Raw genomic sequence first — 19,370 nt, forward strand, 5'->3', positions numbered from 1 at the left:
CCTGTGATAAAATGGCAACCAAGGTAATCAGAAAGGTCAACCAACGAACAAGATTTCTCTATAGAATCTCCTCTCTGGTCAACAAAAGCACCATGAGGATTCTAGCGGGAACTCTCGTTCAACCCTTTTTCGATTACGCATGCACCTCCTGGTACCCTAGCACCTCCAAAACCCTCAAATATAAACTCCAAACATCCCAGAACAAGCTAGTCAGATTACTTCTAGACCTCCACCCCAGATCCCACCTCACTCCTACCCACTTCTCCAAAGTGGGCTGGCTCAGGGTGGAGGACAGAGTAAAACAACTTGCACTGAGCCTAGTCTATAAAATCCGCTACACCTCCCTGATACCGAAGTACATGTCAAACTACTTCCTTAATGACCGCCATAACCACAACATCAGGGGGAGCTCCACTAACCACGTTAAACCTAGATTCCGATCTAACAAAGGTCTTAACTCATTCTCTTTCTATACCACATCAATGTGGAATGCGCTCCCAACAGGTATAAAAGAAAGGGCATCTCTATCCTCCTTCAAAACCGCAATAAAAGTACACCTCCAGGCAACTTCAACCCTAAACTAGCACCCTCCTCGGACTGTTAATAATCAAAGGTAAATAATCAAATGTAGATACCTTTTCTTATGCCTTCTGATCTCTCTCTCTCTCTCATTCTCTGTTCTCTATTGTTGATGACTGAAATGATGATAACAACCAAACCTAACCCCCCCCCCCTCTCCACACCCCGTATTGTAAATAATGTAAATAATTCAATGTATATACCCTGATGATTATCTTGTGTGATGACTGTATTATGATGATAGTATATATCTTTTATATATCAGATAGTATATATCTGTATCATTAATCAATTTAAGTGGACCCCGACTTAAACTAGTTGAAAAACGTATTCGGGTGTTACCATTTAGTGGTCAATTGTACGGAATATGTACTTCACTGTGCAACCTACTAATAAAAGTCTCAATCAATCATGCTTGGTTATGGTTTAAATTCATATACAACAACTGCGACAACAACTTTTTATTTTCTACTGAGTTAAAATTTTTTTAATGATTTCTGCTGGTGGTGTGCCTTTGGATTTTTTCAATGAAAAAAAATGTGCCTTGGCTCAAAAAAGGTTGAAAAACACTGGTCTTGTGCACTCAACCTTTTTTGAGCCAAGGCACATTTTTTTTCATTGAAAAACACTGCACTTGGTGACTGGACAACATTTAGCCCTGCTTAAGATGGCGGCCGCGATGACGCATGGTTCAATGGACCGGCCGCTCTAGAGGGCGGAGTCAATGTGTACATACGATCAGTCCCAGCCAATCAGAATGAAATACGGCGAAACATCGCTCTTCGAACGTAATAGTTCATTTTCTCCACCTCTTTCCTGCTTCTCGTCGACATAGACCTCTTATAAGTAGACGCAGCATTGGCTGCTGTTACGCGAGAAATTCGGCCGCCATCTTGAAGTGGTGATGAGGAGCTGGCGAGCAGCCTAAACTGACAGTTGACAGGTAGAAAACAAAGATGCAGGGCTGGTGTTCAGCGTTTTCCTGCTCAAATGAGCGGACTGTTGAAAATAGGAATCGGGGGATTACTTTTCACAAGTAAGATTGAACATTAACGTACTATTGGTTGTATTTTGTGAAAAGAATATTACCACAGAGTTGAGAAGGAGCAAATATCTTCAATAGTACTGAAATTGTAGCCGCTACCAAACAAGTATGACCATAATAGAATTGCTTGTCAATGAAATTAATTACATTTAAAAATGTCATGCTTGAATAACATAAAGTTGAAATTAATGATGAAGATAAAGATTGTAAAACATAATTTGGTTTTATTCTGAATTCAGTTAAACAGATTGGTGGTTTTAGCTGATATAAAGACTTTCAGGTGTTTATATATGTTTATGTTGAAGTATTTGGCAGACGCTTATATCCAAAGCGACATACAAAAAAAAAATACATATAAAACAATCACTGTAAACATTATCATTTAGGGGAAGAATGTAATAGAAAATATCAATACAAAGTGTCAAAACAGAATAAACTCAGTTTATAGGTCCCTAAGATATATAGATATCTAATGTATTCATACATTGTTTATGTAGGAAATACGCATGTATATATAACCTAATCATATTGTTTCTTCAACTTAAAAATAGCTGACCGTATTACAAAGTCCAGAGGAGAGTATGTGTAATGAGAGGAGGCAATAGAAATAGGAAGGAAGAAGACATTATTACGAGAATGAGATTAGGACATACATATCTAAATAGTTCATTGAAATTGATAGGGAAACATACTACAGGACTGTGTGATTCTTGCCATCAGATAGAAAGTGTAGGACATGTTTCAAACAGTGACGTGCGGTGAGGTTGATGGCTGGTGAGGCACTGACTTCATCACAGTCAGATTTACAAACATATGAACCCTAAAGAGTATCTTATTCACCATTTGATTGGCAGCAGTTAACGGGTTATGTTTAAAAGCTCATACCAGCATTCTTCCCTGCTTGGCACTCAGCATCAAGGGTTGGAATTGGGGGTTAAATCACCAAAAATGATTCCCGGGCGCGGCGCCGCTGCTGCCCACTGCTCCCCTCACCTCCCAGGGGGTGAATAAGGGGATGGGTCAAATGCAGACGACAAATTTCATTACACCTAGTGTGTGTGTGACAATCATTGGTACTTTAACTTAACTTTAACTTTACACATACAAACTGTAGCACACAAAAAAGCACATTTAATAAAAAAAACTTTATTATGGTCTTACCTTTACTTAGAAATTAAGTCCATGCGCCGCAACTAAAGCCCTCATTTAAACTTTCCACGTGCAAGATTGAATCTATTTAAAAAAGTGTAACCGAGGGTTTATAAATGTCGCCTATACTGTATGAAACTACAAAATAACAAACACGGAGGCTCCAGTTTACACGAGGACCACTTTATTTACCTTCTTTCATAAACCTCCGCAACGTGACATCACTTCCGCTCTTAGCGCCTTCAAAATAAGAGCTCAAGGCATATACTGTATAACAGCGCATAACAGGAACTTAACATCACAAAGAGGAAAGCCCATGAAAATAGGTTACAAAAGTTATTTAATAAGAAGCCAAAAAGTGCAAAAATAATAATTTTCGTGTTGGAGGAGTTGTGAATTAGGTACACCTGCAGTCTGCAGGTGTATCTAATGTTGTGTCCCTGCAGTCATTCACAACTCCTCCAACACCAACATTATTGTTTTTGCACTTTTTGGCTTCTTATGAAATAATTTTTTAAAATAGATTCAATCTTGCACGTGGAAAGTTTAAGTGTGGGCTTTAGTTGATATAACAATTCTACGGCGGGGGTGCAGGAGGCGAGCCTCAGCCAGTGCGTCTTTTGCAGCCGTTTTATGATCGCTCAGCACAAGAAATACTTTACACACATACAGTTGTTGACAAAATACACTGTACATTATATACCTCAGCTAACTAAACTATGGAAATGTATAATATAATTCATATAGCAATACGGTCTCATTGCACAGCAGGCCAGCAGTTAGCCGAGTCATTGCGCAATCCATGTTGCGGCACTGAGTGACGTGCCTCAACTGGCTGCTGTTCACCGCACCGTCTCTTCTCAGTATTTGAACGGCACATGTGAAAATTCAGCGATTTTGAATAAAAATAATCTAAAACTGGTGAAGTTAAATGGAAAATAACTTTATAGTATAATCACTGGATACATATAACAATTTAATTTTTTTTTTCTTTTTACATTTTTTTTCTTTCCATGATGGCAGGTGAGGCCCCGCCTCACCTGCCTCTAGTGACTGCACGTCACTGGTTTCAAAATACAATAGAGAAAGGCAAATACTGCAAAGTAAGTTAGCGAAAGAGAATATTAGGTTAGCAGTGGAAGATATATTAGGATTGAACTCAGAACACATAAGATATAAAGCAATATACACACATTTAAAAACACTGGGTTAAATAAAAGAATATAGAGTAGGGGTCCACCTCGGTCCACACTCCATTACAGTAGATGGCGGTAATGCACACCAGAAGGTTGCTTGCCAACCACCATAAAAACAAAAGAAGAAGAATAAGAAGAAATGAATTACACTGAGTGGAGCGGATCACCACTCCAAGATGGCGGCTCCGCGTCTCGTCAACGCCAGTAGGCAGTAGCGCTCGATGCTGCGTCTACTTATAAGATGTCTATGCATACGTTCAGTCCCAGCCAATCAGAATGAAATACGGCGAAACATCGCTCTTCGAACATAATAGTCCATTTTCTCCACCTCTTTCCTGCTTGTCGTTGACCTATTCCCCACTTAAACCCACTTTTATTATTTCCGGGTTACCGCGGTGGTGACTTATTACATTTGCACGACCGCGGACACGCCCTCTGCGAAGTGGGAGGAGCAAGGAGAACATTGTACTAGAACATTGTCCTAGAACACTACTATACACATTTTTTTTGACCGTCAAGGAGGAGAACATGGCTTACGCGGGATACGGCGCCCCTAACCCCCACGGCGGTGGATTCCCAGGAATGGTAAGAAAAAGCGCCACTAAGCCCTCCTGTCCCGCAGTGTTTGTCAAGCTAGACGAGCCCACGATAAACAATTGTGGTTTTATTTCTTGACGAACACAGAACTCACATTTTAAAGATACAACACTTACCTGTTCAACTCCTCACCTAATTACCAACACATTACGTCACACCATTGCGTCAAAATACACCCTTTCTGCCTTTTATTTGACACACCCTGCACGGTAAAATGGAGGAAGGGGGACGAAGTTTAAAGTGTTGGCCAATTAAGGCAGTTTGAACAACAGGAAGGAGTTGAGTTATTTACTTCCTTTACTGGAACTTTAACCACTGAAAAGACTGAATATACAGTCGTGGTCAAAAGTATACATGCACTTGTAAATAACATAATGTCATGGCTGTCTTGAGTTTCCAATAATTTCTACAACTCTTAATTTTTTGTGGCCAAACAGCTCAATTTTTGTTTCATCTGACCACAGAACTTTCCTCCAGAAGGTCTTATTTTTGTCCATGTGATCCATCCATCCATTTTCTACCGCTTATTCCCTTTGGAGCCTATCTCAGCTACAATCGGGCGGAAGGGGGGGAACACCCTGGACAAGTCGCCACCTCATCGCAGGGCCAACACAGATAGACAACATTCACACTCACATTCACACACTAGGGCCAATTTAGTGTTGCCAATCAACCTATCCCCAGGTGCATGTCTTTTGGAGGTGGGAGGAAGCCGGAGTACACGGAGGAAACCCACGCAGTCACGGGGAGAACATGCAAACTCCACACAGAAAGATCCCGAGCGCAGGATCGAACCCAGGACCTTCGTATTGTGAGGCCGACGCACTAACCCCCCTTCCACCATGCTGCCCTGTCCATGTGATGTCAGATGAAACAAAAATTGAGCTGTTTGGCCACAATACCCAGCAACATGTTTGGAGGAGAAAAGGCGAGGCCTTTAATGCCAGGAACACCATTCCTACCGCCAAGTATGGTGGTGGTAGTATTATGCTCTGGGCCTGTTTTGCTGCCAATGGAACTGGTGCTTTACAGAGAGTAAATGGGACGATGAAAAAGGAGGATTACCTCCAAATTCTTCAGGACAACCTAAAATCATCAGCCCGGAGGTTGGGTCTTGGGCGCAGTTGGGTGTTCCAACAGGACAATGACCCTAAACACACGTCAAAAGTGGTAAAGGAATGGCTAAATCAGGCTAAAATGAAGGTTTTAGAATGGCCTTCCCAAAGTCCTGACTTAAATGTGTCGACAATGCTGAAGAAACAAGTCCATGTCAGAAAACCATCACATTTAGCTGAACTGCACCAATTTTGTCAAGAGGAGTGGTCAAAAATTCAAGCAGAAGCTTGTGGATGGCTACCAAAAGCGCCTTATTGCAGTGAAACTTGCCAAGGGACATGTAAGCAAATATTAACATTGCTGTATGTATACTTTTGACCCAGCAGATTTGCTCACATTTTCAGTACACCCATAATAAATTCATAAAAGAACCAAACTTCATGAATGTTTTTTGTGACCAACAAGTATGTGCTCCAATCACTATCACAAAAAAATAGAACACCATGCCTACCGTCAAGCATGGTGGTGGTAGTATTATGCTCTGGGCCTGTTTTGCTGCCAATGGAACTGGTGCTTTACAGAGAGTAAATGGGACAATGAAAAAGGAGGATTACCTCCAAATTCTTCAGGACAACCTAAAATCATCAGCCCGGAGGTTGGGTCTTGGGCGCAGTTGGGTGTTCCAACAGGACAATGACCCTAAACACACGTCAAAAGTGGTAAAGGAATGGCTAAATCAGGCTAAAATAAAGGTTTTAGAATGGCCTTCCCAAAGTCCTGACTTAAACGTGTGGACAATGCTGAAGAAACACATCTGTGTCAGAAAACCAACACATTTAGCTGAGCTGCACTAATTTTGTCAAAAGGAGTGGTCAAATATTCAAGCAGAAGCTTGTGGATGGCTACCAAAAGCGCCTTATTGCAGTGAAACTTGCCAAGGGACATGTAAGCAAATATTAACATTGCTGTATGTATACTTTTGACCCAGCAGATTTGGTCAAATTTTCAGTAGACCCATAATAAATTCATAAAAGAACCAAAGTTCATGAATGTTTTTTGTGGCCAACAAGTATGTGCTCCAATCACTCTGTCACAAAAAAATAAGAATTGTAGAAATTATTGGAAACTCAAGACAAGCAAGTCATTATGTTCTTTACAAGTGTATGCAAACTTTTGACCACGACTGTATATTATTTTGCACACTCCGTACCCAAAATGTATTCTGTTTTACATTAGCCAGCACTGGTTCCAAAAACGGGCAGTTACCGATCATTTATAAGCCTTGCTCATTCCTGTACGGGTACCGTATTTTCCGGACCATAGGGCGCACCAGCTTATAAGGCGCACTGTCGATGAATGGTCTATTTTGGATCTTTTTTTCATATATTAGGCGCACCGTATTATAGGGCGCAATAAAGGAGTCATATTATTTATTTATTTTTCTAAATGTAAAACACTTCCTTGTGGTCTACATCACTGGTCCCCAACCTGTTTTTGCACCACGGACCGGTTTAATGTAGGCATTATTTTCACTTATTATTACTTTCCACTTGTGCCAGATAAATACAGCAAAAATAAGTGCATGAAAAATACAAGTCACTATAACGCTGAAATAGTGGGAGATTGTTTCTTTGCAAAGAGATGCAAATGGAAATCAGCCTTCGGCTACAATCTGTCACATTTGTATTTGATATGTTCATGAATGTGCATTGTATCATGTCACACAGTTATAACCAATATAACAACTTCCTATGAGGAGTTTTATTGTACATCTATAAACAAGCTTATTGGTGTGTCTAGTCCAGGGGTCGGCAACCCGCGGCTCTTTAGCGCCGCCCTGGTGGCTCTCTGGAGCTTTTTCAAAAATGTATGAAAAATGGAAAAAGATGAGGGGGGAAAAAATATATATTTTTTGTTTAAATATGGTTTCTGTAGGAGGACAAACATGACACAAACGTCCCTAATTGTTATAGAGCACACTTTATATTAAACATGCTTCACTGATTCGAGTATTTGGCGAGCGCCGTTTTGTCCTACTAATTTTGGCGGTCCTTGAACTCATTGTAGTTTGTTTACATGTACAACTTTCTCCGACTTTCGGGGACGTGTTTTATGCCACTTCTTTTTCTGTCTCATTTTGTCCACCAAACTTTTAACGTTGTGCATGAATCCACTAAGGTGAGTTTCGTTGATGTTATTGACTTGTGTGGAGTGCTAATCAGACATATTTGGTCACTGCATGACTGCAAGCTAATCGATGCTAACATGTTATTTAGGCTAGCTCAGGGGTCGGCAACCTTTACCAGTCAAAGAGCCATTTTGACCAGTTTCACAAATTATAGAAAACAATGGGAGCCGCAAAAATTTTTGAAATTTTAAATGACATTGAAAAATGCTCACAGCCAATCAGAAAGGAGGGGCTGTCTAAGCATAACCGCCCCCAAAGTGCCAAAAAGAAACATGACAGCGCGAGGAGAGATGCCAGGAGTACACAGAGCGCGCAGAAAGTCATCGCACGCGCGCAAAAAGGCACCGCGCGCGCACAGAAAGGCACCGCGCGCGCGCAAAAAGGCACCACCCGCGCGCAAAATGGTGTCGCGCGCGCGCACGAAGTGGAGAATCAGCGCGCGATAACAGTTTTTATGCGCTCGGACTTTTGGCACCAATGTGACGCCGTACAGGGGTCTCCAACACGCTGCCCACACCCTTGTATGGAATTTTTAAGCTGGTGCCTGATCAGCCGCATGTTGTATGGGACTTCCGCTTGCTCACGTAGGTGACAGCAAGGCATACTTGTTCAATAACCACACAGGTTACACTGACGGTGGCGGTATAAAAAAAACTTTAACACTCTTACTAATAATGCGCCACACTGTGAACCCACACCAAACAAGAATGACAAACACATTTCGGGAGAACATCTGCACCGTAACACAACATAAACACAACCGGACAAATACCCAGAATCCCATGCAGCCCTAACTCTTCCGGGATACATTATACACCCCCGCTACCAAACCCCGCCCACCTCAACCGACGCACGGGGTTGATGTGTGAGGGAGCAGGGTTGGGGTGGGGGCGGGGTTTGGTGGTAGCAGGGGTGTATAATGTAGCCCGGAAGAGTCAGGGCTGCATGGGATTCTGGGTGTTTGTTCTGTTGTGTTTATGTTGTGTTAAGGTGCAGATGTTCTCCCGAAATGTGTTTGTCATTCTTGTTTGGTTTTGGTTCAAAGTGTGGCGCATTATTAGTAAGAGTGTTAAAGTTGTTTTATATGGCCACCGTCAGTGTAACCTGTGTGGCTGTTGAACAAGTATGCCTTGCTGTCACGTACATGTGCAAGCAGAAGATGTATATTGTATAACAAATGTTGGGCTGGCACGCTGTTAATATAGACTGTAGAGGGCGCCAAATGTTGTACCATCATGGCACGCCCTTATTATAGTTGTAAGGGTGATAATGGGTTAATATATATCCCGGGAGTTTTCTGCGAGAGGCACTGAAATCCGGAAGTCTCACGGGAAAATTGGGGGGTTCAGCAAGTAAACTGCTGAGCCGCATCAGAGTGATCAAAGAGCCGCATACGGCTCCGGAGCCGCGGGTTGCCGACCCCTGGTCTAGTGGGACAGGCCAAAGTTAAGTTGGAGAAAATGCAGTCCTTTTATAAATTATTTCATGTTTCTCTGCGGTCCGGTAGCGAATGCGTCACGGACCGGTACATAACATGGTCTACATAACATGTAATGGTGGTTCTTTGGTCAAAATGTTGCATAAATGATGTTTTACAGATTATCTTCAAACCGCTTTATCTGACAGTCGCTTCCGGATGCGCTGTTTTGTGGGCGATCTTATTTACCTGGCTCACTTTCGACAGCGTCTTCTCCCCGTTATCTTTGTTGTAGCGGTGTAGCGTGCAAGGACGGGAGTGGAAGAAGTGTCAAAAGATGTTTTAATGACATTCAGACTTTACTTCAATCCAGAAACAACACCGGAAATGTGTCACGTGAAAAACTGTCCGACCGGAACTCTCTAATAACTAAAGTTCTTTGGGTGCATAATGTAAACTCACTACACCGGTATGTTTTAGCGCTGTCATGGTGAGTTTACTGACAGATATAAGTAAGAACTTTACACTACTTTATATTAGAAATGGCAACAGCGAAGGATGAATGTCCTATAACAAGAAGATAGAGAAAAAGAAGAAGCTTATTGACTACGGGGTCACGGACTACAAAGGCGGACACACGCAATTTTTCAGAATTTATGCAGATCCCAGATACAGATCAGAAGGTACCAGACAAGTCATACCAAAGACTATAAAAATGGGACCCATTACCTCCCTGCTTGGCACTCAGCATCAAGGGTTGGAATTGGGGGTTAAATAACCAAAAATGATTCCCAGGCGCGGCCATCGCTGCTGCTCACTGCTCCCCTCACCTCCCAGGGGGTGATCAAGGGTGATGGGTCAAATGCAAATAATATTTTGGCCACACCTAGTGTGTGTGTGACAATCATTGGTATTTTAACTTTAACCTTTAAGAAGGTAAGAGAAGTTGCTTTTGCATAATATTGCGAAACAAAACGCCAGATAATATGTCTTACCTTATACACACACCATAATAATACTCCTATGTTTAATGCGCAGACAATCCATTAAGCGGTGTGGCTTCATTGATTACCAAAGTCGTACTAAAACATTCTGATAGATTTTTGAGCGCCGTGTGTAATGTTCTATATTTTCAATGGAACATATAATATGTTGGTGTGTACTTGAGACCCATCATAATGCAGCCTACACATATCTCTTATGTTTGACTGCCATCTACTGGTCACAGTTATCATTACACCATGTACCAAATAAAATTGCTTCAAGGTGGGTAAGCACAACCAAACTTATTTCTTACATTAGGCGCACCGAGTTATAAGGCGCACTGTCGAGTTTTGAGGGAAAAAAATGATTTTAAGTGCGCCTTATAGTCCAGTAATCATTTACCATTGTTTATTGATACTTCAAATCAAGTTTGTTTCGATGTTGACTAGAAATGAGAAATAAGTACTCGGTGAGATTGTGAGTTTTTTCCAGTGCATTCGTGTTTGAAAGCTGCTCTCCATTTGGAAGGTTTCAGACAGAATAAAATCATGCAAATGTTGATTTTGTGTTTCAGCAGCCACAGCAGCAGCAGCAGGATCCACTCTATGGATACTTTGCAGCGGTGGCCGGGCAGGTGAGGTGAAAGATGTTGCAGTTGGGCTGGACAATTAATCAAATTCTAATTTTCGATTCCGATCATGGCTTCTCACGATTATGAAAATATAATCATCTGTGGAAAAAAAAACGATTAGTGCATGCAAATTGCGGCGCTTGTGAAAGAGATGAGGAGTAAATGAATGGGAAAAAGTGCACGTCTACTTAAAGTTTGGGATGTCACCATGGTTACTACCGTATTTTCCAGACCATAGGGCGCACCGGATTATAAGGCGCACTGCCGAAGAATGGTCTATTTTCCATCTATTTTCATATATAAGGCGCACCGGATTATAAGACACATTAAAGGGGTCATAATATTATGATTTTTTTCTAAATGTAAAAGACTTCCTTGTGGTCTACATAACATGTAATGGTGGTTCTTTGGTCAATATGTTGCATAGATGATGTTTTATAGATCATCTTTAAGCCGCTTTCTGACAGTCGCTTCAGGATGCGCCGTTTTGTGGGCGGTCTCATTTACGTGGCTCATCTTCGGCAGTGTCTTCTCCCCATCATCTTAGTTGTAGCGGTGTAGCGTGCAAGGACGGGAGTGGAAGAAGTGTCAAAAGATGAAGCTAACTGTTTTAATGACATTCTGACTTCACTTCAATCAATAACGGAGCAGCATCTCCTCATCCGGAAACAACAACAACACCGGAACTGTGTCCCGTGAAAAACCGTCCGACCGGAACTCTAATAACTTAAGTTCCTTGGGTGAATAATGTAAACTCACTACACCGGTATGTTTTAGCGCTGTCATGGCGAGTTTACTGACAGATATAAGTAAGAACTTTACACTACTTTATATTAGAAATGGCAACAGCGGAGGATGCATGTCCCATAACAAGAAGATAGAGGAAAAAGAAGAAGCTTATTGACTACGGTGTCGACACGGACTACAAAGGCGGAAGCGCGCAATTTTTCAGGATTTATGCAGATCCCAAATACAGATCAGCAGGTACCAGAAGGTAAGAAAAGTTGATTTTGCATAATATTGTGAAACAAAACACCAGATGATGTCTTACCTTATACACACACCATAATAATAATCGTATCTTTAATGCGCCGACAATCCATCAAGCGGTGCGGCTTCGTAGCTTGCCAAAGTCGTACTAACATTTCGATAGATTTTTGAGCGCCGGGCGTAATGTTCTATATTTTCAATGGAACGTATAAAATATTGGTGTTTATTTGAGTCCTATTGCCATCATAGTGCAGTCTACAGTATCTCTTATGTTTGACTGCCATCTACTGGTCACACCCATCATTACACCATGTACCAAATAAAACTGCTTCTAGGTCGGTAAGCAAAACCAGAATTATTCCGTACATTAGGCGCACCGAGTTATAAGGCGCACTGTCGAGTTTTGAGGAAAAAAAGGATTTTAAGTGCGCTCTATAGTCCGGAAAATACGGTATCTATTATTTGACACATCGCTATTATGCCTAATCAATAATCACTAAACTCAATAGAAGAAGTAAGGCATATGATTTCTGGGTTCACGTAACATAATTAGCCAATAAAACAGAATCCGCTGATAAATGCAGAATAATATTAAGAGAAGTTGACATAAATGTAAGTGAAATGTTGTCATTGTGAGGAGAAGGATCATTTATTTGTTTCCGGTAGCGCTCATTTAACCCGACGCACTCAACCGCCGGCCGTCCGACCACCGACTTGACTACGACGCTAAAGCTAGCATGAACAATCCATACACACACAACACATTATCTGCTCGTGTAGTTGTGAACGACATCATCGATGTTACACAATTCTACAAACAGTCAACTTGAGAGGCTCTTTCTTTTTTCTTTTTTACAGCCTCAAATCGCCTCTTTACTCCTCAAGCTGAGAACAGCGCCGCACACTTCCTCCCCTTCACAATAATAGCGCGGTGCAGCACATCCGGTCTGACTGCGCTAACAAATTAAAAGTGTACAAAAAAGCACCACACACAAGGATAACGTACTTAAAGCACTTATTGATACATTTACACAAATATTATGCTTTGACCTAAAATACTGGTCAAAATTGTCCAAAGATGTGTTGCACCAATAAATGTGAGGATGTTTGCATTTAATTAAAAATATTGTATAACATTTTATTTAACACAAAAAATAAGTGTCAAAGGTAAAAAACGGAATTAAAAAAAACTGAAAAAACTTAGTTTTATTGTTGTTTTATGTTGCTATTGTTACTTAAATGTATTGTTATTACTATTATTTTAGTTGTTGTGCTTTATCCGTTATTAATTTATAGCCATGTTTTTTAAACAAAATTTAAAGTTGAGCTTTGGTAATACGATAAATACTCATGTTTTCAAATTAATGAATAATCGAGTAATTACCTTATTTTCCGGACTATAAGGCGCACTTAAAATCCTTTTTTGTCCTCAAAACTCGACAGTGCGCCTTATAACCCGGTGCACCTATTGCTAGGAAAAAGTTTGGTTGAGCTTACCCACCTCAAAGCTATTTTATTTGGTACATGGTGTAATGATAGGTGTGACCAGTAGATGGCAGTCAAACATAAGAGATAAGTGTAGGCTGCAATATGATGGCAATATGACTCAAGTAAACAACAGCAACATTTTATGTTTTATTGAAAATATAGAACATTACACAAGGCGCTCAAAAATCTATAAAAATGTTTTAGTACGACTTTGGTAAGCTATGAGGCCGCACCGCTTGATGTGCTTCAACATAGGAGTATTATTATGGTGTGTGTATAAGGTAAGACATTTTATCTGGCGTTTTGTTTCATGATATTATGCAAAAGCAACTTTTCTTACCTTCTGGTACCTGTTTATCTGTATTTGGGATCTGCATAAATCCTGAAAAATTGCGTGCGTCCACCTTTGTAGTCTGTGCCGACACCGTAATCGATAAGCTTCTTCTTTTTCTCTATCTTCTTGTTATGGGACATTCATTCTCCACTGTTGCCATTTCTGATATAAAGTAGTGCAAAGTTCTTACTTATATCTGTCAGTAAACTCGCCATGAAAGCGCTAAAACATACCGGTGTAGTGAGTTTACATTATTCACCCAAGGAGAGAGAGTTCCGGTCGGACGTTTTTTTACGGGTCACATTTCCGGTGTTATTGTTGTTTCCGGATGATTGAAGTAAAGCCTGAATGTCATTAAAACAGTTAGCTCCATCTTTTGACACTTCTTCCACTCCCGTCCTTGCACGCTACACCGCTACAACAAAGATGACGGGGAGAAGACGCTGCCGAAGGTGAGCCAAGTAAATGTATTAATTTTTTTATTTCGCCTTTATTTAACCAAAGAAAATCCCATTGAGATCAAATATCTTTTTTCCAAGGGAGACCTGGCCAAGAGGGCAGCAGCAAGGTTACATTAAAAACAGTAAACAACACATAAAACATCAAATTTACAACATTAAAACTTGCTCACATAGCACATGTGCATACAGACAAGGTAGACTAAAATCCTTTCACGGAAGCTTTAAACTCATTTAATGTAACAAGGGTTTGAAGTTCAAGATTCGATTGTAGGTTATTCCAAGCCTTCGGTGCTGAAAACCTAAATGCTTTCTTGCCCAGTTCAGTTCTTACTTTGGGGACGACAAACTGCAGAACATTCATTGAATGAAGGTTGTGACATCCTTGTTTCTTTGTTAAAAGACAAGACAGATAAGATGGAGTGATACCCAGAATGGTTTTGTAGATGAACACATACCAATGATTGAGGCGTCGAGCACATAAAGATGTCCAGTTAACTATTGAGTATAACACACAATGGTGAGTAAGGGGAGCGCAGTTGGTGATGAATCTCAGTGCCTCGTGGTACACACTATTCAGCTTGTGGAGACAACCAGCAGTAGCATTCATGTACAACACATCTCCATAGTCCAGGGGTCGGCAACCTTTACCAGTCAAAGAGCCATTTTGACCAGATTCACAAATTAAAAAAAACAATGGGAGCCACAAAAATCTTTTAAAATTTAAAATGAAATAACACTGCATACAAAGCTGTTTTGTTTTTTTTTGCTTTGTGCTATGTATAAACCAAGGGTCTCAGACACGCGGCCCACACCTTAATATGAAAATTGAATGTTGGTGCGGCCCGCGGGTTTTATATGAATGGCGCTTGACAGTGTCATACTTGTCAACCCTCCCAATTTTTCCGACAGACTATGAATTCCAGGGCAACTATTCTCTCGAACGTGCCTTGATGGTACAGTATTTAGCACCCACTTCAACCAGCGTGCTGGCCCAGCCACACATTGTATGGGGCTTCTGCTTGCTCACGTAAGTGACAGCAAGGCATACTTGGTCAATAACCACACAGGTTACACTGACGGTGGCGGTATAAAAAACTTTAGCACTCTTACTAATAATGCGCCACACTGTGAACCCACACCAAACAAGAATGACAAACACATTTCGGGAGAACATCTGCACCGTAACACAACATAAACACAACAGAACAAATACCCAGAATCCCATGCAGCCCTAACTCTTCCGGGCTACATTATACACCCCCGCTACCAAACCCCGCCCACCTCAACCGACGCACAGAGGGGGGGGGATTGATGTGTGAGGGAGCAGGGTGGGGGCGGGGTTTGGTGGTAGCAGGGGTGTATAATGTAGCCCGGAAGAGTCAGGGCTGCATGGGATTCTGGGTATTTGTTCTGTTGTGTTTATGTTGTGTTAAGGTGCAGATGTTCTCCCGAAATGTGTTTGTCATTCTTGTTTGGTTTTGGTTCAAAGTGTGGCGCATTATTAGTAAGAGTCTTAAAGTTGTTTTATATGGCTACCGTCAGTGTAACCTGTGTGGCTGTTGAGCAAGTATGCCTTGCTGTCACTTATGTGAGCAAGCAGAAGATGCATGTAACAAGAGGCTGGGCTGGCACGCTGTTTATACAGATTGTAGAGGGTGTTAAATGCTGTACCATCATGGTACGCCCTTATTATTAATGTAAGGGTGAAAATCGGAGAATATTAATCCCGGGATTTCTCCGCGAGAGGCACTGAAATCCAGAAGTCTCCTGGGAAAATCGGGGGGGTCGGCAAGTATGCAGCTGAGCCGCATCAGAGTGATGAAAGAGCCGCATGCGGCTCCGGAGCCGAAGGTTGCCGACCCCTGCTATAGTCAATAACAGGGAAAAAGGTTGTTTCCACCAATTTCTCTTTCACAGTAAAAGAAAAGCTTGTTTCTATAATAAAATCCCAGTAAAAGTTTCAGTTTTTTTGCAACATACTGAATGTGCTCCTTAAAACTCAAGTGGTCATGAATAAGTAAATAAGAGCGCCCACAAAACGGCGCATCCGGAAGCGACTGTCAGAAAGCGGCTTGAAGATAATCTGTAAAACATCATCTATGCAACATTTTGACCAAAGAACCACCAATACATGTTATGTACACCACAAGGAAGTGTTTTACATTTAGAAAAAAATTATAATATGATTCTTTCAATGCACTCTATAATCCGGTGCACCTTATATCTGAAAAAAGATTTATGGTCGTGATTACAGTTTCAATCAAAATACTTGTGATGATTATTTTTGCCATAATGGTCCAGCCCTACGCGGCATGATGAGTTCCAGTAGCACTATGAGTCTTTACATTGTGCATGTCTCTCCTTCAGGACGGCCAGATCTCGCCAGAGGAGCTGCAGCAGTGCCTCACTCAGTCTGGCATCTCCGGCGGTTACAAACGTAACACACCAGAGGCCGTCGCGCACTTTGACCAAACACGAGCTGATTTTTGTCATTTTTCTCTCCAACAGCCTTCAACCTGGACACCTGCAGACTGATGATCAACATGCTGGACGTATCCTTCTCCCGCCTCCGGTGTGGCGTCAAGACTCTTTTCAGATAAAAAGGCTCCTTGACTGGAGGGTCTCAGAGAGACATGTCCGGCTCCATGGGCTTCAACGAGTTCAGGGATCTGTGGCAGGCTCTCAATGGCTGGAAAACCAGCTTTGTGTCGTATGACCGCGACCGGAGTGGCACGGTGGAGGGCAATGAGATGCAGCAGGCCATCACCTCCATGGGTAATTATTTGTCACAACACTAGATCAGGGCTGCCCTGACCCTTTTGCCTCCTCGTGTCAAAGTGTGAAACATAGATCGCCTAAATGTAAATAATACATTTCCTTTAAAAGGGAACTGCACTTTTTTTATTGGAATTTTGTCTATCATTCACAATCCTTATGTGCGACAAGAACATGTTTTTCTTTATTTATGCATTCTAACTCGTAAATGAATGCTAGCAAAAGTCAGCTAGCTTTAAAAACATCCAAAAGCCCTCATCATCATTTTACAAGTACCGTATTTTATACTATAGGGCGCACCGGATTATTAGGCGCACTGCCGATTAATGGTCTATTTTCGATCTTTTTCATATATAAGGCGCACCGGATTATAGGGCGCATTAAAGGAGTCATATTATTATTATTTTTTTGTAAATGTAAAAGACCTCCTTGTGGTCTACATAACATGTAATGGTGGTTCTTTGGTCAACATGTTGCATAGATGATGTTTTACAGATCATCTTCAAGCCGCTTTCTGACAGTCTCTTCCGGAAATGTGTCCCGTGAAAAACCATCCGACGGGAACTCTCTAATAACTAAAGTTCCTTGGGTGAATAATGTAAACTCACTACACCGGTATGTTTTAGCGCTTTCATGGCGAGTTTACTGACAGATATAAATAAGAACTTTCCACTACTTTATATTAAAAATGGCAACAGCGGAGGATGAATGTCCCTGTGGAGGTTTCCCTCTTGTGGGTTCTCCTGACCGCAATAGACCTTCTCGGAAGCCCGGGAGTCTGGGTTGAACAATCTTTTATTGCGGTATGCACACGCCAGGACAGCACTCTGCTCTACAACTTTTCAGTTTTTCTTGTGTGTACGTGCGTCTGCTCAACTCCATCTCCATATCCGTGTGTCGGCCCGACTGCTGCTGATAAGCATGGCAGGTGATTGGATAATCAACCCCAGCTGGGTAATCCAATCACCTGCCAGCTGTGCTCCGAGGCCGGTCCTTACACACCCCGCTCCGCGGCAGGCCCGCAGACCACGCCCCCCTCCACAGTCCCCTAACAAGAAGATACAGAAAAAGAAGAAGCTTACGGTGTCGGCACGGACTACAAAGGTGAACGCGCACAATTTTTCAGGATTTATGCAGATCCCAAATACAGATCAGCAGGTACCAGAAAATAAGAAAAGTTGCTTTTGCATAATATTGCGAAACAAAACGCCAGATAATGTCTTACCTTATACACACACACCATAATAATACTCGTATACCAAAATAATAATAATAATAGTTTACCAAATTCGTACTAAAACATTTTGATATATTTTTGAGCGCCGTGTGTAATGTTCTATATTTTCAATGGAACATATAAAATGTTAGTGTTTTTTACTTGAGTTATATTGCCATCATAGTGCAGTCTACACATATCTCTTATGTTTGACTGCCATCTACTGGTCACACTTATCATCACACCATGTACCAAATAAAATTACTTTGAGGTCTGTAAGCAAAACTAGAATTATTCCGTACATTAGGCGCACCGGGTTATAAGGCACACTGTCGAGTTTTGAGGGGAAAAAAAGGATTTTAAGTGCGCCTTATAGTCCGGAAAATATGGTATATTTGTAATGTAGTAACATTCATAATAACATGTACTATTTACGTATTTTGCTAATTTTATGCATACGGCAGCGTGGTAATTTCACAGACGCATCACAAAGTTCGCTTATTCCTTTGGCAACAAACATGTAGCATCATGTAGCAGTATTGCTAAGTGCTAAACAAGGAACTACTAACATAATAAAACAATCCCTTACTGTACAATGTCTGCTTTCACCGGGATGTTTGTATCTTCCCGTTTAGATGAAGAATTAATCACAATCCAAAGGGTTAAAAAAAAGGTGCCGCAAACAAGTGTCTTTTTGTGTCTTTCTCGTCATCTCCGGAAAAAAAATTGAATGTCAAAGTTGACCAACTTCTTGGTTCATGTCCACAACCTTCTACTATCCAGGTGAGAGGCATGATTTATAATCCAGAATTAACTTTCACCACCTCAGAGGTGATGTAGCAGCTCAATATGTCAATATAGCAGCATAAGCTAGTTAGCGCTCTGTTATCAAGGTGCTGCTAAAAGTAGTTCCTCAGCGTTAGCGCTTATAACAACAATATCGCAAATAAATGGTTAAGCATGGTGGTGGTAGTATTATGCTCTAGGCCTGTTTTGCTGCCAAAGGAACTGGTGCTTTACAGAGAGTAAATGGGACAATGAAGAAGGAGGATTACCTCCAAATTCTTCAGGACAACCTAAAATCATCAGCCCGGAGGTTGGGTCTTGGGCGCAGTTAGGTGTTCCAATGAACCCAAACACACGTCAAAAGTGGTAAAGGAATGGCTAAATCAGGCTAGAATGAAGGTTTTAGAATGGCCTTCCCAAAGTCCTGACTTAAACGTGTGGACAATGCTGAAGAAACAAGTTGAACTGCACCAATTTT

At 41.4% G+C, this 19,370-nt stretch overlaps 2 protein-coding genes across 2 annotated transcripts in view; one reads left to right on the forward strand and one right to left on the reverse strand.

Moving 5' to 3' along the window:
* snrnp48 (small nuclear ribonucleoprotein 48 (U11/U12)) overlaps positions 1-4,717 on the reverse strand; it is a 41,004-nt gene extending 36,287 nt beyond the window's left edge. Inside the window, exon 1 of the mRNA XM_061956922.2 lies at positions 4,683-4,717. The gene's annotated coding sequence lies outside the window, so the exon portion shown is untranslated. The remainder of the gene's footprint in view (positions 1-4,682) is intronic.
* Positions 4,240-19,370, forward strand: part of LOC133603667 (sorcin-like) — a 17,151-nt gene continuing 2,020 nt past the window's right edge. Inside the window, exons 1-5 of the mRNA XM_061956933.2 lie at positions 4,240-4,554; positions 10,786-10,845; positions 16,483-16,552; positions 16,624-16,667; positions 16,743-16,890. Coding sequence (XP_061812917.1) covers positions 4,498-4,554; positions 10,786-10,845; positions 16,483-16,552; positions 16,624-16,667; positions 16,743-16,890 — 379 coding nt within the window. The 5' untranslated portion in view covers positions 4,240-4,497. The remainder of the gene's footprint in view (positions 4,555-10,785; positions 10,846-16,482; positions 16,553-16,623; positions 16,668-16,742; positions 16,891-19,370) is intronic.

Source organism: Nerophis lumbriciformis, linkage group LG04, assembly GCF_033978685.3.
Source record: "Nerophis lumbriciformis linkage group LG04, RoL_Nlum_v2.1, whole genome shotgun sequence".
Lineage (NCBI taxonomy): Eukaryota > Metazoa > Chordata > Actinopteri > Syngnathiformes > Syngnathidae > Nerophis > Nerophis lumbriciformis.